The sequence below is a fragment of the Marmota flaviventris genome, chromosome 1 (assembly GCF_047511675.1).
Source record: "Marmota flaviventris isolate mMarFla1 chromosome 1, mMarFla1.hap1, whole genome shotgun sequence".
Taxonomy (NCBI): Eukaryota; Metazoa; Chordata; class Mammalia; order Rodentia; family Sciuridae; genus Marmota; species Marmota flaviventris.
Genome location: NC_092498.1, coordinates 99,831,234 through 99,857,699, shown reverse-complemented (window position 1 = coordinate 99,857,699; position 26,466 = coordinate 99,831,234). Strand labels below are relative to the sequence as shown.

General features: G+C 38.7%; 1 protein-coding gene across 1 annotated transcript in view; it reads left to right on the top strand.

Annotated features, from left to right (window-relative positions):
• The window catches only part of Gli3 (GLI family zinc finger 3), a 270,484-nt gene that overhangs the window by 191,807 nt on the left and 52,211 nt on the right, over positions 1–26,466 (top strand). The window contains exons 8-10 of the mRNA XM_027938367.3: positions 11,629–11,842; positions 12,632–12,745; positions 14,377–14,517. Of these exons, the coding sequence (XP_027794168.3) occupies positions 11,629–11,842; positions 12,632–12,745; positions 14,377–14,517 (469 nt within the window). The remainder of the gene's footprint in view (positions 1–11,628; positions 11,843–12,631; positions 12,746–14,376; positions 14,518–26,466) is intronic.

Sequence of the window (26,466 nt, the reverse complement as noted above, 5' to 3'; positions counted from 1 at the left end):
CTGCTGCTTTTCTTTATTCTTTTCACTTGACCAATAACATGTAGAAACATGAAGTAAAACAAGTAACTGTACTTCCGTAATGGTAGTCAGTACACTGACAGTGAGTTTTCTGGGGTGCTTTCAAGATTAGCCACTGTAATCATTATAGGTGTTGGAGTCAGATCTATTTGGAGTCAGATTCCAGCTTTGCCACCAAGCAGCTGTGTAAGCCTAAATTACCCTTCTGCTCTGAAATTCTGTCTTCACATTTGTAAGCTGCAAATATGATACCCAGTATATAGGAAAGGGGCACTTTTTATTAAAGCTAGTGTGGATCTACAGTGGTAGGATACTACCTTCTGCCTCCCCACATAGGTGAAGTCACAGTAGAACCGACCCAGGATTGTCCCTGATGGGGCTGAAACTACTATGGGTCCGGCTATGCTATACCAGTGACCATTCCATTCTGGCCATGAGGAAGTGAGCCACTCGATACCTGGATGTTCCTGCACTTCTGGCAAATATGCTTAGGTCATAGAGTGCCATTGGCTGTATCTCAATTTGCTCAGATTGTGCAGTTAGTACATGGCTTGACTGGAAATGTGGCATACTGTGATGTTCATACAAGCTTTCATTCACATATAAACACTCTGTCAACAACCTTTCTCTCCCTTCTGTTCAATTTCTCATCCTTCTTGATCTCTGCCAAGCTAGTTCTAGTAGTTGAGAGACCATCAGTGTCCTGACTTGGAATAATGATTTTCCCTCTTACCTCCAGGGCAAATGCCTTCATTCTCATTAGAGGTGGAGGAAGAGATTCACTTTAAAAATCAGTCAGGTTTCAGGAGAGCCTGTGACAGTCAGCTGACCCAGAGCCATCACACCCTCATTTTCCTTCTTGCCTCTGAGCCTTTGTATATTCTCTGACTCTTGAATACACAAGAACACTATGTTAAGATAAATATGTCATTTCTAATAAGTAGGAGATAATCAAGATAACCCAAGATGAGATCCACTTGCCTTGTTAAGATGATAATTAGGATAACTGTAACTAGCTACACCACCATTTGCCAGTTCTTGGGCTAGAAGAACAGTAGTACTTTGCCTTTCCCTGTTCTAAGTTTCATTTTGTGAGATCTAAAAACTGACTTTATCAATAGCCAGTTAGTGGTAGGACCAATGGATGGCAGGAAAGGAAGACTTCTGAAAGGGCAGCCAACTTTCTCCAGAGTGAGAGGTGGAAGAGAGAACGTGGATGGAGGTGCATTTGATCTCTTTGATGTACCAGGTAACAGGGCAGTGGAGACCCAAGACACACTCACCTGTTTTTACCTCACAGCAGTTTTGAAAAACAAAGTAATGTTCTTTTTGTTTTAAGAACAAGCACAGTGGGTCTTTGCAAGATGAAGTTGGCCCAGGTCCTGTGCCTGGTGAATATCAATGTCTGCATTCCAATCTTCTGCTTGTTAACTTAATCCAAGCACATGTGACTTTTATTTTTACATGTTTTCTAATACCTAAATTGCCTTTGGTATTGGCAGTCCATAGGTAAAGATGTCATTAAATTTTTAAGGATACTATTAAACTTAATGACTTAACTTTAATGACTTGAATGTTTAATGTCATTCAGATTTCTACAGCATGCCATGGCCATCTGCTTCATATTTATACCTCAGTTCTTGTCAAAGAGATCAATAAAAGCATTTATCATTATTTGATAAAAATATATTTACTTCTTCATTGAATGGCTTGCTTCTTGCCTTTAATAGACACAACATTAAAAAGCTCTAGTCCCACCCTTCAACCCCTGTGTCCTTTTACAATGGTACCACCAACAAATAGCCCTTGAATAAATAAATTAAGGAGCTCTTTCATGAGTAAGTAGAATGTCAATTGACACTTGTATTAAAGGTCGTTTCTATAGGGTAGATGTATAATACTATTTTTTCCAAAAATTAAGGTCTATATGAAGGCTATTTTACCTCCTGATTGATAGATAGATATGGAAACAAAGGGATAGATTCAAAATAAAAGGTTAAAAGAGCAAGTGTCTATCTAAAAGTTTGTATATGGTCTTGTACTTTTTATATATTTGCTTAATAATTCAGACAGCTCTAAAAATGCCATATAAAACAAATATTCACAAAAGCCCACTGGCATATCAAAATATAGTACTTGGTTATGTCAGACTTTTTCAAACATGTTGTCCAGATGTACATCACAAGTCTTTTTTTAATCTTATAGCTAATATAACTCAAAGAATAACAGCACACATGGGAAAGTATATTGTGAAATATTTCAAGTCTCCTGAAGTTGTAAGTTCTCCATCACACTGGAGAATTCCATCTAAGACTAGACGGTTCACATTATCAAAAGCAGCCAGTAGTCCTCGCCCCACAAAGTTAAAGCTAATGCTGTAAATACCCAGTTATTCACATTAAATTAAATTAAAAATATCTTACTCATGCTAATACCTTCTCTTAGATATTGAACTGCCATTAGAAGATAAGGTATTTCAAATGATCCTCATCTTCCTATAGTCTTTTGGCTAATGTAAATGGAAAGGAGAAATTTCTAACCCTCCAATATAGCTTTCTTGCTTTCAATTGAATAGCTAAAATGGTTTCCTACCCTTAATAATTTTAGGTCTGGTGTGGTCAGGAAAGATATCTCAATAAAAATGACCTTTTCCTATTCCACTTCACCCATTGAGTTGGGTGGCAAGACCTACAACTTAATCAGTGCAGATTTTTCTGTTGCTAACCTAACATACAGGAGCTCAGCCTTGAGACCAGAGAGTAGATCATGGTCTCTGTTCAGTGCCTCATCAGCCTTCTCTGTAGGACAGTAGGATCCTGGAGGAAGAATGTATCTGGCAGGTTCATCAATGCTGCCGGATGGGAGGTAGGAACCTGTCTGTCCTTCATGCTGTTTGCTGAAAGTAAATGCCTTGTTTGTGTTGGAGAGACAACACAAAAATGAATAAAGAAACACTTTGGAAACTAGGTGAATTCAGTGCCAGATTATCAGTGTCTTTAAAAATCTCTGGTTCCATCTTCTAAATATTATGAAATGACTTTCTTTATCTTATAGTATCAGTAAAAGTAATAAGTACTATCTAAAAGAGAGAGAGAGAGAGTTTTAGGGTTTTTTTTTTAATTATTCATTCCCAAATATTTAACTGAGTTGAATAACTACTTGTTGCTGTCTGTGCTGGGAATGGGGGACTTATAAAAATGAGTGAGACATGATTCTCGTGGAACAGAGGGAAAGAAAGGCCTCTGAGAAGAAATGAGTAAATAAATGAGTGCACAAATGAACTTCTAGGGGTTCAGTGCAATAGAGGAAATGGCTCAGGTATTAACAGAGAATATTAATGGCCCAGGTATTAACAGAGGGCCTAATTTAGGTGTGTTGAAAATTGAGACCTGGGAGATGAAGATGAGCCACCTCGGGTAGAGCTTTCTACAACTTTCTAAGAAGGGTCAGCCAATACAGAACTTGAGATAGGAAGAACAGGCCACCAAAGAATAATAACCAAAGGGCAGTTCCTCTGGGACACAAGGTTGGTGACATAGGCAGGGACTGGTTATGCCATAGTATATCCTGATATATCTGATCCAGAGCAATAGAGAGAAGACTTGGAGCCTCTTTCTGCAGCTTTTTGATTTTATGGATGAGAAAACTGATGCTCGAGAGATGGGTGAATCAACTATATAAGTAGTTGAGGCACAAATTCAACCTGGTTGGTCTACCCCTGAATTTCCTCTTTTTATTCTCCATGCCAACTTCCTTCTGTCTTAGAATCCCTCAAATGTGAGAAGCTGGCTCAGAGGAAGGTGGGAAGAACTATTTGTAACAGAAAAATAATATCTAATGATGTTTACAAGAAATTGATTATCCTTATATTTACATGGATGATCAATTACATGATTTGAATGTTTTGAGCCAGATCTCACTGGAGAGTATATCACATGAATATCATATGAAATCATCATGTTCATGGGGGGTCTTTATTTGTCTGTTCAATGGCAAGTAGCTTTTTAGTGTTTTCTTTTTCTTCTTCTTCTTCGTCTTCTTCTTCTTCTTCTTCTTCTTCTTCTCCTTCTCCTTCTTCTTCTTCTTTTTGTGGTACTAGTACTTAAACCCAGGGACATGACCACTTAACTACATCCCAGGCCCTTTTTATTTTTATTTATTTATTTATTTTTGAGATAGAGTCTTGTTACATTGCCAAAGGTCTTATTAAGATGCTGAGGCTACCTTGAACTTGCAATCTTAGCCTTAGTCACTGGGATTATAGGCGAGTGCCACTGTGTCCAGCAGCTTTTAGTTTTTTTATAACACTCTCATAATATAAAGCCCAGTGCATTTTTCTCCAAATCTTTTCAGAGTGTGTATGCCTGAAATAAATGTTGGAATACTTATTCATTTTGTGACTGTGTGGGTCTTTATATGTATGCTCTTTACTACTGATACTGGGCTGGGTTTTCCAATAAACTTGCCCTGGGTATTTTTATGAATGAAAGTGGAAGCTTTATTTTGTTCCTCCAAAATGATAGCACATGGGTGCATGGGTAAGTGCCTATATCTACCCATACCCCAATAATGGTAGCTGTTGGCCCATTCTCTGCAAAACTGGAAAGAATTGTTATTTGAATGGCAGCTGTTGTACAATCAATCCTATTCTAATACAGCTGTAACCAGAAAGTGGAAGACCGAATTAGTACAACAACCACAGAGTGGCTAGGGAGTTTGGTTTTGATTAGAATGGTCTCTCCCTGACCCCTCTTTTCTTGAATTTCTGAAGTTGTGGTGCCATCATGTTACCTGACTTCACCTCCAATACTTTCATGAGTAAAAGGATTAATAAAAGAGATTGGATACCAGGAAGCAAATAGCACCATCGAATTCTTGAGCCTTTAGGCAACTGAGTGTCATTTGGCACAGATTTCTTAATCCTAGTGTCCTAACCTAAAATGATCATATGAGTTTGCATATAAGTTTCTTCTAATGTTGTTTTAAAAGAAAAATCTAAATCTGAACAAATTTACCAACCAAGGCAATTTAAAAAATATGTTTATAGGTGACTAGTAGGTAGAGTTGATTTTACATTTAATACAGAGATGCCACCTATTTTTTTTTTTTTTCTTCCTAATGGACTAAGAGATTGGTGCCTCTGTGATTTGGGCAATCCTGAGTTCCCACTAGAGGTCTGCTGTTGCTTAGTTCTCTAATCAGTTGCATGCCTGCCTAGTTCTGTGCAGGCCATTCTAGATCATGGAGAGATTCCAGAGATGAATCTGGAAACTGATGAGCCTTCCTGCGGAAACAAATGTAGATAAAAGATGTGGAAGACTTACTGCTCAATTACTCCCATACCCCAAGTATACTGTGCCCTGGCACAAACAAACAAAGAAATTTAAAAAAAAAAAAAAAGTGTCCTTAGCATTGCTATTATATGAGATAGTCCATGAAAACTCTAAGGGAAAACTGTTATTTTAGTGGAGGGTTAAATTGACCTGTGGATTGCAATTATTTCAAATAATAAAATAACTGGGTGCTGTGGCCCACTCCTGTAATTCCAGCAGCTCTGGAGGCTAAGGCAGGAGGTTTGCAAGTTCAAGCTCAGCCTCAGCAAAAGTGAGGTGCTAAGCAACTCAGTGAGACCCTGTCTCTAAATAAAATACAAAATAAGGCTGGGGATGTGGTTTAGTGGTCAAGTGCAACTGGGTTCAATCCCCAGTACCCAAAATAAAATAAAATAAAATAATGGCTTTAACCTTTAAGTGTGCAGTAACTAGGTAATATAGCCTCTTAACATCTGATTTTTTTTCTCAATTATTTTTCATTTTCAAGTAAAAACAATCAGCTCCATTTTCTCTTCCAATACAGAGGACTTCAACAAGCCATTGTGCTGCATTACATATGATTATTAAGGAACCCAGCATATCCCCCACCCTCAACCACCCACCATATGTAGAATTGCTGAAGTATTTTAAAAACACATTATGGAATTTTTTTCATATGCTACTTTAATTGATTTTTATTCACTTGCTTTGAATATTAGTGCCTTTGAAATGCTTATATTTTAAATAAACGTTTAAAGAGCAATTTTCTACAATATAAACTTTTAGTGTCCCTACTTCTATACAGTCCAGGAATTAAATATGAATTTGGTTTACAGATTTATCACAAGGACTTCTGTACAAATGTTGATTCACATCACTTCATTTGTGTGAAAAAAATAATGTTTGTTGTGAAAATCAAACATAATTATGTATTTCAAAGCTTTATTTTCTGATTATAATTAATATATAACTTTCTAGTTAGAATAATTATTTTATTCTTTGGAAAAATAAATGGGATATGCAGCTAGTACTCAGGTAAAACTTGTTGAATTAATGGAAATACAGTGCGTAGATTTTATGGTATTTATTTTAGTAGTTTATCATCCTTCCTTTCTGCTTACACCTCGAAGTTAGTCCAGTTGGGGATAGTTATTGAGGTTCCCCACAGGAGACTTCCACATAAGTGAAGCTTTCCTATACTATTTACTGCAAAATTAAGAACTAAAGCCCAATTTTCAAATTTTGGGGTATGTGTGCTGGGAATCAAACCCACGACCTCATATATGCTAATTACATGCTCTGCCACTGAGTTGTTTCTCAGCCCAAGTTTGTAAAACAAAATCACACTTTGTAAATGGGTACTGATAAAACTTTATACCTCTGATTTTTTATAGAGAATAAATAAATATGAATCATAACTTTCTTAAAAAGACTGAAATTTTGAGAATTATATTTTTAAATCTGTGGAAAAGAGAAATGCTTCCCACTCAGACACAGGTGGTTGATCCCTTGGAACTCAGCTTTGAGCTGAACATAAAGGAGGAGCAGTTATGTAACTGTGAGCAGTTATCCTTAAATAGAGAAGTCCAGAATTCTGCATCTGCATCATGGTATTCAGTGAAATGCCTCTTTAAACAATCCATCGATCATAAATCTTTTCTGATAGTCAGCGATCTAAAATAGACATTTGTTTTCTTTTCTACTCTTTAGTAAAATAAAGGGTAAGTTAATACTTAATTTATCCTCTTTAAAACTAATATTTTAGATAAGTGTTTCTCAAAGTGTGTCTCAAGGAACTCTTATCTCTAGAAACTTCTCCAAATTCTGCTGTAAACAGTATCTAGGATGGGACTTTTGGAACATATATTCCTAATTAATAGTTCCTTCAGGACCATAATCCCTGAATTTTATGCCCTTGGCACTTCCTTAATGGACCATTATCTGACAGGGCCCATGATTCGGTTAGCATGGTGCTAGGGATGGTCTGGGCCATCTAACACTTTCTTCCTAAGGTCTTATTGATGAAATAAAGACTAACAATTATGTCACATTTTTATAAATGTCACTCTTTTCTTAAAGGACTCTACTATTCTTGTAGTTAGTTAGAAAAGATGACTACAGAAATAGTTTTTTAAACATTACTTTTAATGATTGAATGAAAAGAATTCAGAATCAGAATATAAAATTAATCTTTCATCAAGTAACTCAGAAAAGAATAGGTGACCAATGGGACGGTCTTGAGGTCGTAATACTTAGGTTTAAACTCCAGTGTTAAATCGTTTTATATCTGAAGAGGAGAGAGTAGTGAGTTATGAAAAATTTCAACAATATTAATACTTTATGTGTCTAGGAAATTGTGAAATGAATACATGAACTATTTAGGAAGGCCCCCTTCCGCACCCAGGGCCTTTAAAGGTAGAATTTACCTTTTCTTTTTAATTCTGTTCTTTGTAATCTGCAAAGTCTTTGCTGAGCTGCTGAGATGCTATAGGAAGAAGTGAATTTAGACACTAGCTTTGATGATGTAACACTAGTTTATAGGCATGATGTCTGGTTGTAGTTTTCAGGGGGAAAGTGGTTGCTTTTCTCTCTCTCTCTCTCTCTCTCTCTCTCTCTCTCTCTCTCTCTCCCCCCCCTCCCCCCCCAACCCCTCTCTCTCAAGTAAAAAAAATAACTATTTCTAGACAGAAAAATGATCGGTCCTGAAGATGTCACATCATAATCCCTGGAACCTGTGAAAAATACATTACTTTGCATGCTAAAAGGAATTTTGCAGATGCTATGAAGCTAGAGATCTTGAGATGAGATTAGCCTGGATTATCTAGGTGGCTCTAAGGTGATCACAGGGTCCTCATAAGAGGGAAGCAGGAGGGTCAGGCTTAGTTGAAGGGAGGATCAGAGTGAGGCAAAGCTCTGAGCCAAGGGATGTGAGCATCCTCTCAAAGATGTGGATGAGGTAAGGGAGATACAAACCTGCCAATCCATTTTTGACCTCTGATATCTATAAGATGCTGGATAACATGTGCTGTTTCAAGTCTCTAACTTTGTGGTCCTTTGTTGCAACAGCACAGGAAAATGAATGTACTGAGGAAGATATCCAGTCACTTACAGATTCAGCATTGAGCACCGGCTGTGTGTCCCGTGCCGTTCGTTACCCAGCTCATCTGGGCCTTCCTTTCTAGGAGGGGAGAGAAAGAATATAATTTTCGAAAATGCTGTGTGCCAGCCACCATGAGAAAAGAATCCTCCAAAGTTGATAACATCTATGTGGCAGGGAGATGCAGATGGAGCTCTGAGGAGCTTTTGATGAGGGCCTTGGTTCAAGAAGACCTCTGTATGTAGGTGATGCGTGAGCTGAAGCCCAAATGACAAAAAGGAAGTAGCTATGGAAGCAAAGGTTCTAAGCAGGGAACATAGCAAATGCCAAATGCTACTGTGCCGAGAGGCAAGAGTTTGTTAGAGTGCAGGACTCCCCTCTTCTGTGGCCCTCCTCACTTGGATGTAGAGCTTAACAGGCAGTGTCTTGAGTTTCCTTACCCCTCAATCACCAGAAACGCTCAGATGCTTTTTTCTCCCCCCACACATTTTTCTCACTCAAGAGAGTAGAGGGTGCATGTGGGAGGCATCATTTATAGAAAGGGCATTCTGTCTGTTGTTCTTGGTATCCCATGTGGTGTGCCCAATCGCGGTCCCTCTTCTGCTTCTTTCCTTAGAAAACAGTCTGAGAACTCCTCAGGCAGCTTATGAGAACAGAGGAGTTTTGACTCCCCAGCCAAAAGCTTTCCTCTTCTACCGTTATTGCTAAACAGGCTTTGTAATCTGGAGCTGAGCAGCTCTCCTATCTGCAGCACCTCCCAGGAGCCAAGTGGCAGCTCTTTTGGGCTAAGAGAAGGCATCCTGGTGCCTCTCTGCCCAGTTTTTTGTATGCAGAGAAGTGCTTGTTTTACTTGCTGCATCATTATGTATAAGCTGGGAAGGCTGAAAATCATAGATCCATGTGTGCCCTCATGGTGCCTGCAGTCTATTAGTTGAAGAGGATTTTTTTAGAGCATGTTTATTTCCATCACCTGGTTTTACCAAAGGAAAGGAGACATTCCCAAAGTATGCTGAAAGTGCTGCAGCTCCTGTCCAGTCACCCTGAGGATAAGGAATACTGACAACCCAGGGAACAACTGTGGGAATGTTGAGCCTCAGTTGGCTTCTCTCCTGCATCTTTTTAAAAGGTGCCTTCTCTGTCTGGCAATCAGTATTTATGAATTGCTCGTATATAAAAACCAAGGGAATTTTCTGCCTTGTGAAACGGGTTTTTTTAATGGTCTTGATTCCTGATCAGGTACTAACTTCTTTAAGCCCCAAATTCTGTGCCTCGCCAAATTAGAAGTGTCAGTGACCTTCTGGGACTGCTTTCTGAGTCTGTCTGATAGTCTGGAACCCTGGAACTCTGGAAAGGCGTGCCAAGGTTCACACAAAGTCTGCGTGACATTGTAATTATACATGAAGTGGGGTCCTTTGGTTTTTGTTTCTTTAATGAACAGAATAAGGTAGTTACACACTTAGTAATACCCATTCACCCAAAGGAAGGGGGTGGTGTTAAATCATTGCGTTTTTTGATGAATGGCTTGTACACTGAAAAATAAATTGGACAAACTGGCATAGAGCTCAGTGAACATGAAATCAGCTATTAGAAGAAAGCTTGTGAACAAATTCTGAGGCAGATATGCATCTTTTGATTAATGCCCTATCAATCATCCACACAGCTACCTTAGCTAAGTCTTGCTGTAATCATTCATGGTTGCTTTTGGAAACACTGGCAGAAACTATAGCGCTGCAGAAACGGAATATTATTACTGATTCCTCCCTAACTTACTGTGAACAATGACTGTTTTCACCATGTTTCTGCTTTCCTTTATTAAAGAAATACAATGCAGAATGAAAAGAGAGTTCCTCAAAGCCTGGTGGAATTCTCCTAGGGTATTCTTAATGATATTCAGTCTTAAATGGGCAAGCTATTATAATGGAAGGTTCTCTGTAGGAATAATAGTAATGTAATCCCATTGAAGCTGCCTTTTATGGATTGTAGTCAAATAGGCAAAAATGTAGAGTCACATTAATGAACAGAGTATATCTCTGGAATTATTACTTAAAGTTGTTGAAATGGTCTGAATTTTGTTATTGTAATTATTTTATTCTCAGCTAATATGCTTAACAGCAATAGCAATTAACCCACCAGATTGGAAATTTGCATGAGTTCTACCTTTGACATTACAAGAAACCCTGATTCTTTCTGAGTATTACACAGCAGGAGAGGAAGCTACATATATAATTTTTTTTCACTGATTATTTTTTTAAAAAGGAAATTTCCATGAATGCAATGATTAGTTTTTCATGCATTTTTAAGCCATTGGCAAAGTCCTCAAGAGCCCTTCTTTCTTTTAAGAGGATTTGATTCCTAAACTGTGGCTGGCACAAAGAACAATTTACCACTGCCTGCTAGTCGGGAAATCTTTAGGTAATAGCAGAGCTTCTTCGGAACTTACCATAGCCTGAGATACTGTGGCATAATAAAGTGGTGACAGGCATTAGCATGCATAATGGGCTGTAATAGACATTTAATGCTGTTTAGCTAGAGGAGGGAGCTGTGCTCTCCCATTGGAATATTCCTCCATCGAAGCCCATTGATCACCGATTTCAGTGGGGAGAGGTTAATCCATCAGCTTCTGTAACCAGACGGCGCTGATGGAAATTCTTTAGGTGGCATTCTGGATGAACCAAGCTTTCCATCTTTACAAACAAATGAGTGATATGACAAGCATGGTGTTCAAAACACATTTAACCAATTGATTTTCTTTCCTCTTGTAATAAGATCTGGAGACATATGAAAGCGCGTGGTGTGAGCTAAGATTAAAGGAATTGCTTCATGCACAGGAACATACGGAACGCGGAGCCCATAAAAGTACTATAAAGCATGTAGTCGCCCATTCTCTTTTTTATATAAAGTTTGTTATTGCAATAAATAGTTATTATTGAGCTGATGCCTTTTATTTCCGTTTTGCAGAATCTTATTTCAGGTCTGCGGGTATGTGCACATGCACATACGTGTCTCCTCTCAGTAGTCATCTTGCTCTTGGAAGTTTTCCAGATCTTTGGCAGCAATCATTTCTATTTTCTCATTTAAACAGACCTCATATGATTTGGGTTGGTACCATTGTTGGTCTAAAGCTGCAGATGTTGTGTATTTGTGATAGTCTCTGAGGTCAGCGTAAGTGATGGTCATGTTTTTTTATCTTTCCCCATACAGTCCCGCCTTGAGCTTCACCTACCCGTCTGCACCCGTCTCTCTCCATATGCATCAACAGATCTTAAGTCGACAGCAAAGCTTAGGCTCTGCCTTTGGACACAGCCCTCCACTCATTCACCCCGCCCCAACTTTTCCAACACAGAGGCCTATTCCAGGGATCCCTACAGTTCTTAACCCAGTCCAGGTCAGCTCCGGCCCTTCTGAGTCCTCACAGGTGAGAGAGACAGCTTCATGAGCTTATCCATGTTGGTCAACAGAAGAAAGGTCTTGCCACCATTTCAGCCATTATCACCATAAGATGTTGGCATTCTCACAGCTTTATCCCGGCATCCTGTCTTCTTAACCCAGGAGTGTATTGTTCAGCTTAATGAACATGCTCTGTATATGCCCCTCAGTAAGCAAGAGCATCTTCCACGGAGTCATTTTTTTCAAGGGTCATTTTTTTTTGAAGGCCATGCTCTGACCTGGCAACATCTATAAGCCACATCTATTATAAATTAGATTTCATGAATGTATAGCTATCATTTAGCCACATCTACTCCTGCTACTGAGCACCATGTTATACACTAGAATAAGAATACAATGATGCCATTCCCTCCACTGTTATTGCCACTCTGATATTTGTTTGCAGAAGACTCTGGACTCTCTAATTAAGAACTTCACAAATGGTTCCTGATGGTCTTCTCAGTTTTTTTTCTTTTGAAATAAGCTACTGGTGCTTGTTAAAAACCTAGGTTCCCAGCTCTATCAGAAGCTAGAAGAGTTTTGAAAAGCCATAGGGAGTTTATACTCGTGAATCAAAAATGAAGAGCTGCTTCATGAACATATCCTCTGCCTTTGAGCACATTGTCTGAACTCTATCACCAGGGATTTGGGGCATTATCAGCGTCATTGCTCTATTACCAAATAAGCCTGCTTGTCTCCAGTTGCAGGTTTTAATTATGGTCCCTTTCATTGATCAAAAACTAATTTTTGTCTTTGGTCCTACAAATGTGACCAGCAGAACAAGCCCACAAGTGAGTCTGCAGTGAGCAGCACCGGCGACCCGATGCACAATAAACGGTCCAAGATCAAACCTGACGAAGACCTCCCCAGCCCAGGGGCACGGGGGCAGCAGGTAGGACACCTGGACCATTCAGTTTCCACCTTCCTGCCTGGTGTCTTTTCACAGCACTTTCTCATCCACTGCGTTGTTGGACTTGGCCATACTTACTGTGCTTGATCAAAGACCAGTTATAGAGTGAGTGAATTCGTTTCTCTGACTCAAAAACAAATATGAGCAACGCAGAAAGCTATGTGGGGTCTATGTTCTTGATAGCTGAGACAGCTTAGGAGTTTAGGCAGCTATAGTTCAGAAAGTCAGTGATTGGATTCATTTGTTGCTGACCACAGATATGACCAGGGTTCAGTTCTTATCCCTGACCCTGGACCTGAATTACTGAGCTCCTGCCCCAAGCATAAGCTGGAGCAGAGCTACTGATATTCCCTGCACTGATCATGTTCTTTTTTTTTTTTTTCCTTCTTCTGACTTTGCTACTTCCAGGAGGGATCAAGACATGAGCCACCTAAGACTAATTAGATTCTGTACTACTTCTAGTACTTTAGTCTCTAGCCTCTTTTGAAGCATGTGTGGGTTATACCCCAAAGACCATCTCATGTGTTCTTGTGCCTGACATGGGAAGGAGCTCAAATGTTAATTTCCCAAAGTGTGAACTGGACAAGAGTCTGTATGTCCACAGAATCTGGATCTTGCTATCATCAGGCTGCTTCAGTCCAAATCTCAAACTGCTTTGCACCAAATTTCTTCTTCAGTGAGATCTTGGAGGATGGAATGAACCAGTGATGTGGGTTTTGAAATCTATTCTCCCTCATACATTTTGCTAGATAACCACCTTGCTGAATATACCTGAATACCTGAATAGTTTTATCATCTGGGCCTGGACTCAAATTCACAGGCCTAATAATTTCCCAGAATTCTGGAAAAAAAATTTTTTTAACACCTTGCTGGGAAGGTGCCATAGAAGACTAGAAAGGGGACTATGTCCCAGAGCATGAGGTGCTATGGTTCTTGGGCCTTGGATCACCAGCATGTCCTTGGAAGCCAGAGGCTTAGCCAATAAGATGTAATCCCTCAAAATGCCTCTCACAGCAGGGAAAAGAGACTTAGAAGTAAATTACCCTGAATTGCAAAATATAAGAATAGACAAATTAATATACTGAAAAGATTGAAAACAACCAAAGTAGAAGTACCAGTCTTTGGAGTAAAAAGGTTATATGATCTAATTTAATGACTTTTCTTATGGGTTTTGTTTTGAGTTTTTTTAAAGATGACATTTTAGGTTGTTTTGTTGTTATTATTGTTGGTGTGTGTGGTGCTGGGGATTAAACCCAGGGCCTTGTGCATGGGAGGCAAGCACTTTACCAACTGAGCTATATCCCCAGCCCTGGCTTTGACTTTTTATCTCACTGTGATTTGGGTAGTTGTCTTAAAGCACCAGTTAAAAAACTCTCCAAAGGTGTGTTTGGCAAATCTGAAAATATGCACACAAATGATTCCAGGTCTTTGACTTTGTGAGTTTACAAAACCCAGCTGATAGACCAGGACTCTGCTTTATTTTCCCTGAAAAATTACATCAGGAGGAAGACAAATCCAAATCAAATTTCTGCTTTCCCTTCTTGTCTTTCTTCCCATTGTGTCTGATTTTTTCCTCCCTCTTGCTCTCTTCTCCCAACCCCCTACCTTTTCAGGAACAGCCAGAAGGAACAACGCTAGTCAAGGAGGAAGGGGACAAAGATGAGAGCAAACAGGAGCCTGAAGTCATCTATGAGACCAACTGCCACTGGGAAGGCTGCACAAGGGAGTTTGACACCCAGGATCAACTTGTGCACGTAAGTGAGCAGTGTTCAGGAACTGGGCCTTCCAACCATGTGACCTTTCCATGGAGGTCGGCTTCCCTGACCCTGCGCTGAGTCAAGTTTCTTAGCTAGCTGCGTTGCAAACTGGAGGGGGCTTTATGACTTTCTGAGAATAAAGAAAACTCTGAGCCATGGTGCTTGACCTGTTCAGTCAGCTAAAGCTTAGTGGAAAATTCAATAAAGTCTTCAATAGAGAGTGTAATGACTCTGATCCTGTAAGCCAGCAAACACTATTTTGAGTTAGCGACTTTGATGGTTATTGAGTAATAGTAAGCTGGACATGAATTATTATTAACCTTTTAACCAATTTTGATTCCCCTTCCAAGACCTGGTAGCAATAGAAAAAATGGTAGGGGTAGGATTCCATTTTTTTTTTTTTTTTTTTTTTGCCCCTCTTGCAAATCCTCACAGCCTAAGGAATATCCCTTTATTCTATGTAGCAATTCCTACTCTGTTGAAGTTAGGTAAACATTTGCAGTAAGTTATTCCATAATTTTTGACCTGTGGGGTTAATAGTTCCATGGAAAAGGTCGTATGTGTTTTTAAATGTTTTTAAAAACCACATGGCGGTCAGATAGAGAACTACATCTCCTACAGAACCAGGTTCAGATGTCTCTCCTGTGTATTATTTCAGATAATGTAGTGTGTGTGCACACACACACGCACACGCACACACATGCGTGCACACACCCACTTACCCATTACCTCATTTTCCAGTACTTCTTGATACTTGACACTTTCTTGAAGGCCAGCAAAGTCTCTCTGGCAGGTAGAACCGAGGACAACTGACGTAAAAGGGCATTTAGAACATCCAGAATAAAAAGATACAGGCTCACACAACTTTTGTGCAGAAGTGCAAGGTTCTTAAAGCATTAAGGATGGCTTTACCAAGCAGGGCAGCTTCTTAAGCTTTAATATGGTGGAAAATCTGACAGAGCATGTGTTGTGATTGTCTCTCTGACACTTGTGCCCACACACACACACATGTACACACATATACACACTAATACTATCCATTCTTTCACAGTAACTGTTTTTTTTAATTTGATACATATTTCTTGATAACTCTCTTTACTTAAACATTTAAATTATAAAGCCCCTCTGACATGTTTCATGGGTTGCATGAGCTCTTTTTAAACATTTGTCCATTATTTTTATTCCCTTGTTTTGATCCTCTCTGAAAATAATTACAAAAAAAGCAAATGGCAATAAGAGCAACAAAAGTAAAATAACCAATTCAAACCACTTATATTCCAGGCCTTGCTCTGTGCTCAAGGACCTAAGAAAGGACATTCTTCCATCCTAACATTCTTTCTCACGTGATTCGTGGTGTGATGTGTCAGCTTAGGACTGCACTTTTTCTCTAACCCCAATCTTCTTTTTGTTTGTATTTGTTTTTTATTTTATTTTCTTACATTTTTTGTATTAGTGCACTATAGTTATACATAATAGTTGGGTTCATTTTGACAAATACATGCACAGAATTGTATTTACTCCATTTCAATACCTGGTGTCCCTCTCTTTCCCTCCTTTTCTCCCTCCATTCTCCTACCTCTCCTCTACTGGTATTCCTTTCACTCATTTATTTATTTTTGATTGGTGCCTTATAGATACTCATAGAGGTGGAATTCACTGTGTTATACCTATATAATGCATGAAGTCAAAGTGTGTCTTTTGCAACTTAGCCCACCCCCATGTAATATATCCCATTGCAGTTATGTAGTTGTTTAAATATATGGATTGCCAGGTTATGAGAAATGTTACATTCAGGGTGTTTTGAGGATTTAGCATGACATTAGCAGTTTGTCCCCCTCATTTCTTTTTAATCATGTCTCTTTGTAATCATATGGAAAGAATGATAGCTTTCTGAGCACAGATGAAAACTGGAAAGTCAACTGTTTTTAATTCAGGTGTATTTCCTCATTTTTTCATGAACATGATTTGACTTTTTTCTATTTAGTTTGATGCAAATATTGTTTTTAAACAAAGTCTGACTTAATCACTCTTTGTTCTTTCAGTCCACTTTAAGGAAACCACAAAGACATTGTAATACTAAAGGGGAGAGGGAGTATTTTTTTTAATAAGGAGATAGTCTCATATGCCATTAATATAATGAAGAAATGAAGAAAATCATTTGTGTCAAAGCTGCTGTTACAGAAAAGATGGGTGCTGTGCTGCTTGATTTTAAAAAATATCCTTCTGAGCATCTGGGGGTGTAGCTCAATGGTAGAGTACATGTTTAGCATGTACAAGGCTCTGAATCAGATCCCCAGCACCAGGGAAAAAAATCTTCCTAAGGGTCTGAGGGATGACCAAGTCTCAGCATGCTTTTTTGGAGTGTAAGTCATTGTAGTTTCCAAAGAGCACTGTGTTCCTGTGATTAATTATCAAATAAGTCTACATTTAAAATGAACTGGGCTTCTCATGATAGGTTGGGCTTAGGGTAACATTTTTAGAGTGTGATAGGAGCTTAACCCTTTAACTGCCCAGATGTGAAAGTATTTCAAAGACCTTGAATATTGCAAGTATTTGTATTTAAGCTAGTGACAAAAGGTCCCTATGGTGTTTGCCTAGAGATATCTGAATTGTTTTAAGGAATGGCTGTTTAAACTGCAAAGTGAATGATTATCATGTTTTCTATTTTATGGAAACTGTGTTTAAAAAATAGGAATGTAAATATAAACAGTGGATTTTCCTTTTTTTCCAAGTCAGTTGGAAGAAATTCATGTCAGGATTAGAAAAAAGTCCTATGTGTTATCTTTATGATATTAATTTTAGTCTGAGCTAAATTATATGAGTAGGTAAACTTAATTAAATAAATTACAAATTATAATTTAAATAAAGACACTAGCTCATATCACTTATAATCCACCTTTTTTTTATAACTTTATTTTACTTATTTATTTTTTTTTATGTGGTACTGAGGATCGAACCCAGTGCTCACACATGCTAGGCAAGTGCTCTATGACTGAGCTATAACCCCGGCCCATATTCCACCTTTTTACTCATGTTGTAAGTGTGAAAATTCCAAATTTGTGTATTTAAATTGATTTCACATTGTGTGGCGCTCAGGTACCTTACTGCTCATAGGGTATCTGGTAGCATTAGTGGTGGCCTAGGATAGAATAGGTGCTTTCAATTTTGTTCATTGAAGGAACAGCTACTTCAAGTCCACCTAATTACTTTGGTGGCAGATGGAATAAATACCAGTTACAAAGCTCACATTTTTTTAGGGACAGGGGAAGCATTAACCCTTTCTTTTCCCATGGCTTTCCTTGGAGAGAAAATGTTCCCTGAATTAGTTGATTTTCATGCTACATACAACCAAGAGGCAAGGTGTTAAACCATTCTGATGCTCTGCCTTATTTATAGCCATGACCCATTCTTTTTCCCCCTCTTACAGTTAATAGAAAGATTCATGATTCTTCATGGTTGTCTATCTAGTGTCTGACAGTCCCGACTGCCTGCTAAAGCAAGTCACTATCTATAATTGATATCCTTCCGTGGAATAGGGTGCTGGCTGCAATTGAAGGGCTTTGCTGAAAGCTCTTAAATCCTGACAAGTTCTCCCCTTGTTCTGGTTCAGTCGCTGAGCTGCACGGTTGGAATTCCAGAGTTTTTTGAACTTGGTGCAAAAGGGAGACATGTGTTTCACATTAGCAAATCACAAAGTTGAAGAAGAGAATTAGGAACTTGGCTGACTTTGCCTGCCAGGTAGTCTCATTTCCAGTGTAATGCACTCCATGTACTCTTGAAAAGACTACCTCGTCGATTACTGTCCGAACAGATGGGCTAAATATTGCCTCCCCTTCTCTTCCCCTTTATTTCAGGCCCCTCTTCTTCTCCAGTGTGTGTTTATTCTAGGTTTGCTGATGGTGTCTTTATCACTGGGATGTTTAATTAATTTCTCTTCCCAGCAAGATAATTATAATTGGGCTTTGTTGCTCTTAAGCTAGTATTAAATTTGCCATAAATTTACTTTTAAGACGCTAAGAAATTTTATATATATATAAATATGTGTATTATACAAATATATGTATATATATATACACACACATATATTTTCCTTGTTGTTAACCAGGTTTTTTTTGTACTTTGTCCCTTCCTTGATGTCAGTTAAAATAACAGCAAGAAATCCATAGGAGTAGATGGTAAAAGCATTAATTTCAAGCACATTTGATTAAGACCCAAGTTTAATATCGATTCATCAAGATTCCATATTTTCTCTTCCCTTGACCTCTGAAAGACACATATGTTAACATCTCAAAATAAGTTGAAAGTACACATTTTTCTTCACTTTTAAGTTAACTAGACTCTTTGTGTCTTTGTACATTACATTACGAAAGACTTGAATCTGAAATTTGTTTCTGAAAATCTTACAGTGTCAGTTCGCAAAGTAATATTTGGTTTGGGCTTTGGTTTTCCTTATGTTACTTGGTTTAGCTTGTGTTATTATGCAAAGAAACTCAGCCTGGCTTCTCACATGGACGAGAGAGGCTATAGGCCTTGCTGAGATCCATCTCCCTCATGTTTTAATTTTGTCATAGACCGAAGTTCTATTTTTTGATTCTTTGATGGTTAAAGTAGCATAAATTCATCTCAGGTTCTCTGAAACTTGCACATTTCGGTCGTGAATGACTCTGGGCCTCTATCAGTGTTTTGTAAGGTTTCTTAAATAGGGAAAAAGGAATAAATGCAAAGGATATGCATCTTAGAGTGGAGTCCCCACTGCTAGGTGCCTCATTATACTGGAAAACATCATTGCTGACATCTGGAAAAAGTAAAAATAGCATCATCACCATACATACCTCTTACCCACCTGTTTGCTATCTCCCCACAACGTTTTGCTCTCACTTTCAACAATTCAGACCTCTATTTCTGTTTTAAAAGTAACCTATAAAATTATTCTTACTGGTCTTCAAAAAGTCATATTATTTCAATGGTTTTATTTCTTACCCTGATCCCCTGCAGAGTAACCTTACAGAGGACCATGGTAATTATACTGGGGAATGCTGTCTTCTCTTTGTACAGCAGAACTACAGAGAACGTGAGAGCACCCAGCTTCAATTGGGTGGCATTTAAGTCACTATAATCCTCCATTTGTATCTTTTTAGCATGATGTCAAAAATTCCCCTTTTTGTAGAGTGATTAACCACCTACTTGGATTTTAAATGCTTTCAAGGCTGCAAATTTTGATCTCTAAAAGCATGTTAAAGTTTCTTTTATCCAAAGAATACAGTTATAATCACCTTTGCTGCCATTTGGAAACAAATTGTATACACTGGCAGCATGATCAGCAGCATGAAAATGAAGAGCTTTCTTTTTAATATCATAGAGATTTAGATGTAAAGAAAGCACATCTAATTTGTGAAGAATTGATGTATCCGTAGAAACCCGAGGAAGAGTTACAACGTGAAAACATTATTTTCATATTAATACCATGATCCTAAATTTGCATTTTAAATGTTTTCCATCTAATTTTGATCCTTTTGCTAAAGTGGCATTGTACATCCTTACCTAAGAGAAAATTGGGTTTAAGATGTGATAGGGGCCTCAGATATGAGGCAGAAATTAGTTTTATGTGCACATAAAACCTAAAATGAATGAGTGGAGATTTTGATCTTATTTTCCTGTACATGGAGTTGCCAGTTAATTTAGTTACTCTAATTATTTGGAAACATGGCATATAAAATATAGACGTAAGAACTACCAACTTCAAAGCCATCCTTTGACAATTTTGCCTTAAGGGTCACATTCTTTGTAAAGTTGCTGACTAAATTGCACCTGCAGAAATTGTTCCCATGAAAAGACACTCAGAAGATGGGGCTGGGGCCAGGGTGTGAGGGTTGTGTGGTCCACCAGCTAACCCCCCCACCCAAGACCCAGCTGGAATTCTGAGTGGCAGCCCCATCTCTGCCCTGACTCTTGGGATGACCTCCATGGAACCATTTGACCCTTTCGAACGTTATTTTCTCACTTATCATACTGTGAAACAGCCGTGAAAATAAACGCTGTCCCCAACGTCCAAGGCCAAGAAGAGATCACATGCAGGAGGCCTAATGAGAAACAGACAGAGGGTCTAAACGAGGTCACTCCATCTCTGGTTGTTTTATGTGTTTGTTTTTTGCAGGGTTGAGTGGGGGAGGAGAGTGGATTTGTGCTGTCGGTCTTTGTAGCTTCTGTGTGTTAGCTCTAAGGCTTATTTTATATTATTGCTAAACTGGGACACACTTCACCGAAGCCAGGAGACCCCCTTCTCTTCCAGTGTGTCTGATGAATGGACCTTGGCCAAGACACTACCCCTCCTTGAACCTCAGTTTTAATCGAAGCAAATGAAGGTGTTGAATTGAATAGTCTTTAGGGGTAAGGATGGCAAACAGGTTTCATCTCAAGTGCCATATTGGCCGGCAGCTAGTGTGAGTGCTGTGCTGAGCTCTCCCTTTCCTTTCAGTATGGGAGGAGTGGTGGAAATGGATGGGGGGAGACACTGCAGTCTGTTACAGTTAACTGCCCCTGGATGGAGCTTAGGGAAGAGGCAGTGTATAGTTACTTTCTTCTATTGGTTCATCCATTGTATCCTTTATAGAATATTTCATCAAAATGTTCATTGAATAAGTGTTTTCTGGGCTGGGATTGTGGCTCAGTGGTAGAGCACTTGCCTAGCGTGTGTGAGGCACTGGGTTCGATTCTCAGCACCACAGACAAATAAGTAAAATAAAGGTCCATCAACAACTAAAAAGTATATTTTAAAAAAAAGGATAAGTGTTTTCTCCATCAAAGGAGCATTTTCCTACTGAGAGTTTTTTTTTTTTTTTATTAGTTCTGACTGATACTGTAGGTAGACCCTGGATTCTGCCAGTAATTAGTCTTCCTTGACATTGGGTATGAACCCACTTTATACAAGAGGGAGTCATGGTCACTTTGGGCTATGCTCATTTAAATATACTTGCCTACAGCAGATTGCTAGCATAATGTACATACAGTCTCTTTATGTTTATTAGGAAAAGTAGGAGCTAACTTTATCAAATTAGCTGTTGGTTCAACAGCTCTTCACTGGAAGACTTGCAGAGCCCTGGCAGGTGCCCCAGTGGATTGATGACACCTGCATGGTCCTCACAGGCCCAACATTTGGAGTGAGCACATTAAAAGCATGATATAAACCCTCAAGCACTGGTCTAAAATAAGAACATAAAACCATAGAAACAATATGAGACAAGACATCATGAAGCCTTCACTGTATAGTTGAGAATGTAGGACTTAATAGGGATGAGTTCATAAGAGAAACCAGAAAAATTTGTGGAAAATAGGTAGGGAATATGGGTAGGAGCAAAGCGAATCATATTGATAAACTTTTGAGGCCTGATTGTTATTCTTGTTATTCTTTATAAGATGAAATAGCTCCTAATCTAAAAGAACACTTTTGCTTACCACTGTTACCCCACAGCAGTCCAATGTGAGTTTCAAAGCTGACAGACTTTGTTCATGGCCTGCTTTTCACCCTAGGAAGGTCATGTTGACCTTCTGATCCTCAGTTTCTTTGTCTGTAAAATAAGCATAATAATAGTATTGGACTCACAAATTGGTCAGGGAATTAGTGAAACAATATTCTACTCAATAAAATGTTAGTGATTTTCCTTATAAAAAGAAAAAATGTAGTGACTTAGAGGCTGCTATAACCATACATGCTACCTGTCAAAAAAGGTTTAGATTGGTATTCAGATAGTGTTTTGGTTGGCACAATAGCATAAAATTAATATGTGCATAGAGATATTGACTGGGCCTCCAGTTCATGAAACCCTCTGAGGTGGTCCTCTGGTCCCTTCTTGTTCTCAATTGTGCTGTGCTGAGATTCAGAGTCTCATTCTCTCTGTGTGTTCTGGTGTCCTGATGTACTTCTCTCCTGAATGATAAGCCTCAACCAAAATGTCTCAGCCTTAGCACATTGGGGCCAATCATTCTGTTGTGGCAACTGCCCTGCATCCTCGGCCTCTGCCAATTAGATTCCAGTAGCATCTCTCCCCCATTGTGACAACCAAAACTATCTCCTGACATTTTCAAGAGTCTCCTGGGGGTCAAAATGGCCTTTAGTTCTGCCATAAAGTTCCTCTTCCTGTGTGTGTGTGTGTGTTTTGGGGTGGGTGTAAGATCATACGTATGAATAGAATATATATCACATATATTTATAATCTCTAACATTTTAATCATACACATGTGATTAAAGAAGCAATTTCTCAGCTTAAATGTTCAGGTTAAAAGAAAAGAAGGATGACTTGATTTAAGTCTCTAGCAAAAGGCTATTTAAATATATGTATGTAGGGGGTGTGGGCATGTGTGTGTAAATTGGCAGAGTTTAATTCAAAAACCACATTTGCCAAGGTTGGCCACTCAGTAGCTCTCAGCAAGACCAGTAACCAGCTAAGCCCTTTTTCTTGGTGGAGAAACACCATAGTTGTTTCTTCTGCAACCCAAGGGAAGTCATTCAGACTCCAGCTTCTGAAATCATGGCAAGCAGAGCTGGAGATCAGGCTCATGACTTGACATAGAACAGAGCTCTGAGTTCTGAAAGCAGTTTTCTCATGCACGAATTTTTTGAAGATTGAGAGGACATTTAGGTTTTTCTGGGATTAGCCATATACTGCCAGGGTAAAGTTATTATTGTTTTGCTGTTGTTCTTGTTTGTTTGCTTTTTCCCCCCCCTAGAACACCTGATATCAATGAAAAGTCTATGTACAGGCTAAGACCTTAAACTTAAGCCACCCCATCTAGTCACCCAAAACCTCACTAGCAGTCATCAGCTAGTGGAGGTTTAAAGAGAACTCTGAATAGTGTGTTGGAAATCTTATTTCTACATTTGATAAACACTGTGTCTCACTTTGTTCAAGTCACTCTACAATTTCAGTCCCACTTTCTTATCTGTAAGTCTATGGGATTTTTATTTTGTTTTGTTTGTAAAGCTAGAATGACGTCTTATAATGGAAATACTATATAAACTTGAGAATATTATTCAAACACAAGGAAAAATAGAATCTATAAGTAGTACTAATAAACTCAATTGAAGAGTGGAGAGATTAAGGAGACTTTTTATGAAAGTTAAATTAAATAGTAGTAAGTATGCCATTAATTCAAGACTGCAGATTTCCTATCTGTGGCTGGCCATGCTTACTATGACACATCACCACCTAGTGGCTACTACACAAATTGCAGGCGTAGTGTCTGGAAGTAAAAAGCTTCATGCTAGACCTAGAAAACTGGAACCTAAAGTAGTGGGGAGAACAAGACCTAACACACACACACACACACACACACACACACACACACATATTTTTCATGTCTGTCCCTTTGGGTAAAAGCAACCCACATGTAAAGTCTTTAGGAATACTGTAGATGTACAAGCAGGGCTGAGGGGAAACAAATAAGAAAAAGATGCAGAAGAAGAAATGAGAGAAGGGTCTTATAGATATTGAATTTGTGCATGGTCTTCAATAAGCAGGTGGATTTAAACAGGAAAGACCATTGCAGGGAGGTGTTGAGTATTCTATGTTGAGAAGACAATAGAAAGGAGTTAATACTATAGGAGAATTTTATGTATGATTATGATAATATAATAAAAGGCTGAGGTTTTTGAAATTTCCTTGGATTAGAAATATAAGTATAAAATTGATTAATTTGATGCTGTTTGGTTTAAGAATGGTAAGTTATGCAATTAGGGCAGAGCCAAAGTGTATCTGTCTGGAAGGCCTGAGGACAATGGAGGTAAGATTTGAAGAACATTGTTCTTGGGGATGGGATTGCTAGACTGGTAGTCTAATGTCTATTCCAGATGGAGTAAGGAGAAGTAAATGTTTTTGGCGAGTGGAATGGCTTGAGCCACAGTGATCTTTAAAAATGTCTTGAACTGATTTTTGCAGAGCCCCAGTAACCATAAGTACGATATATTAAACAAGGCTTGTGTGTGATGGAGCAGGGTCAGACATGAGACCTCCAGTGGAAATTCTTTAGTTATTTTTAAGAATACGGAAGTATGAATCACAAGAATGGGATCCTAATTAGAATAAGTTATACTCCACATATGTATAAAATGTCCACATATACTCTATTGTCATATGTATCTAAAAAGAGCAAATAAAAAAATAAAAATTAAATAAACCTTTAGGGTTAAGCTTCATCTTAAACCTTAATGTTACATATTTTTTTTAAAAAAATGAATTTGGAAGTACAATTTAGAGATGTTTCACAATTACAGTTTTGGCAACTAATATGGATATTGTAGAAGAAGTTCAAAGAGAAGTCAGAATTTTTCTAGGTTGCTGGCTGAGCCTTGTTTGAGTTGGTTTTGTGCATGGAATCATTGTCTCTTACTTGTGTGATCTCAGGTTCATTATTTAAGGGTTGTAAGATTCTTTTGTCACTCTTAAAGTAGGTTTATCAGCAAATATGGTGGCACACACCTATAATCCCAGTGAACTCCAGTCTGAGGTAGGAGGATTTCAATTTTGAGGCCAGTCTGGGCGAGTTAGTAAGACCCTATCATAAAATAAAAAATAAAAAGGGCTGGGGATGTAGCTCCATGGTAGAGCACCCCTGGGTTCAATATCACAAAATAAGTCAATAAATACCAGGTAAACTAGATTATCAAAGTTTGGGTGAGAGAATTATCTCTGGTAATTTCTGGAAATTGCCTGCTGGAGCACTAGTCAAGTTTTTAGAGCCAGTGAGTAATGGTTTCATTGGGATTATTATCATCTTCCTTTTTTCATTGTTTGGTTTTCTTGGTGTGCCTTGTTCCCTAGTTATGAATACATAACCTTGAGTTCCAAACATGTCTTTCTAATCAGGATGACAAAACTGGACCAGCTGTCTCCTGTTACATCTGCAGGATTCCTCTAACATGGCTCGTCGTCTTGTTTGGTCCCTCCTGCCTACCTTCATGGACTTGGCATTTCTTTGGGTGTTACATTATGCTTCAGCATACATGATGTGTCCCCAAGAACTTTCCAGGACAAGAGGGAGAGCCCTGGTTCACAAGAAGCCGGTCTTCCTAGTGGCTTTTCTTAAAGGTCGTGAAAGTTCTCATACCTTCTTCCTCTGGCGCAGTTTCCACCGCAAGATAAAGTAGTCAAGCTGCAAATGAAACACAGCCCTCACTGTATCCCTCCTTGTGTTTAGCAGAGATAAACTTCAGTGGAGTCTCAGTGCTGAGCCATTTGGCTTCTGGCAGCAGCTTTAATTGGTAAAATGCAGATTTTTTTTTTTCTTGATCAAGAGGGGATTATTCTTGTTATCAGTCCAGAGCATCTTATTTCAAGATGAAAAGCCTTTGCGGAATTACAGATGCCAGCGCTTGTACAAAGCTTTTTTGGCGATTGACAACTCAAAGAGAAAGTATGATTTATTAGCCTATAATGGCTAACCCTGAGCAATGGTCTAGGTCCTACTGATTTGTGAAATTGCTTAATGTGAACTGCCTTTTTATGCCACTCAAGCCCCAGGTTACGCAAATAAACGTAGAGTCTACATTACATGAAATGGTATGGGAGAGAGAAAACGAAAAAGGGGGGGGGGAGGGAAAAGGTGGCTTCTAAAATCCATCTTGGTGGTGCCTTTTACAGTAGTTTGGCTGATAAGCCGGCAGAGGAAAGATTAATAACAAGGCTTGTTGCTATCAGTACCTGCTTGTCGATTCTCTGTAACAGGGCTGTCTGTTCAGCATGGAAATTATTGATTAAATAAAAATTGCTATTAGATTGTGATGTGATCCATAATCACAAACAATGGTAGACATTCCTCTTTTAGATCCTCAGCCATGCATCAACTTGTTTCTTTTTTCCCCTTGCTGTAATTTATATTGCGCTGACACTTGGGCTCATTAGGTTTATCCTTTCTGCTCCAAGGCATGAGCAGTGTGACCTGCAGGAGGTGGGG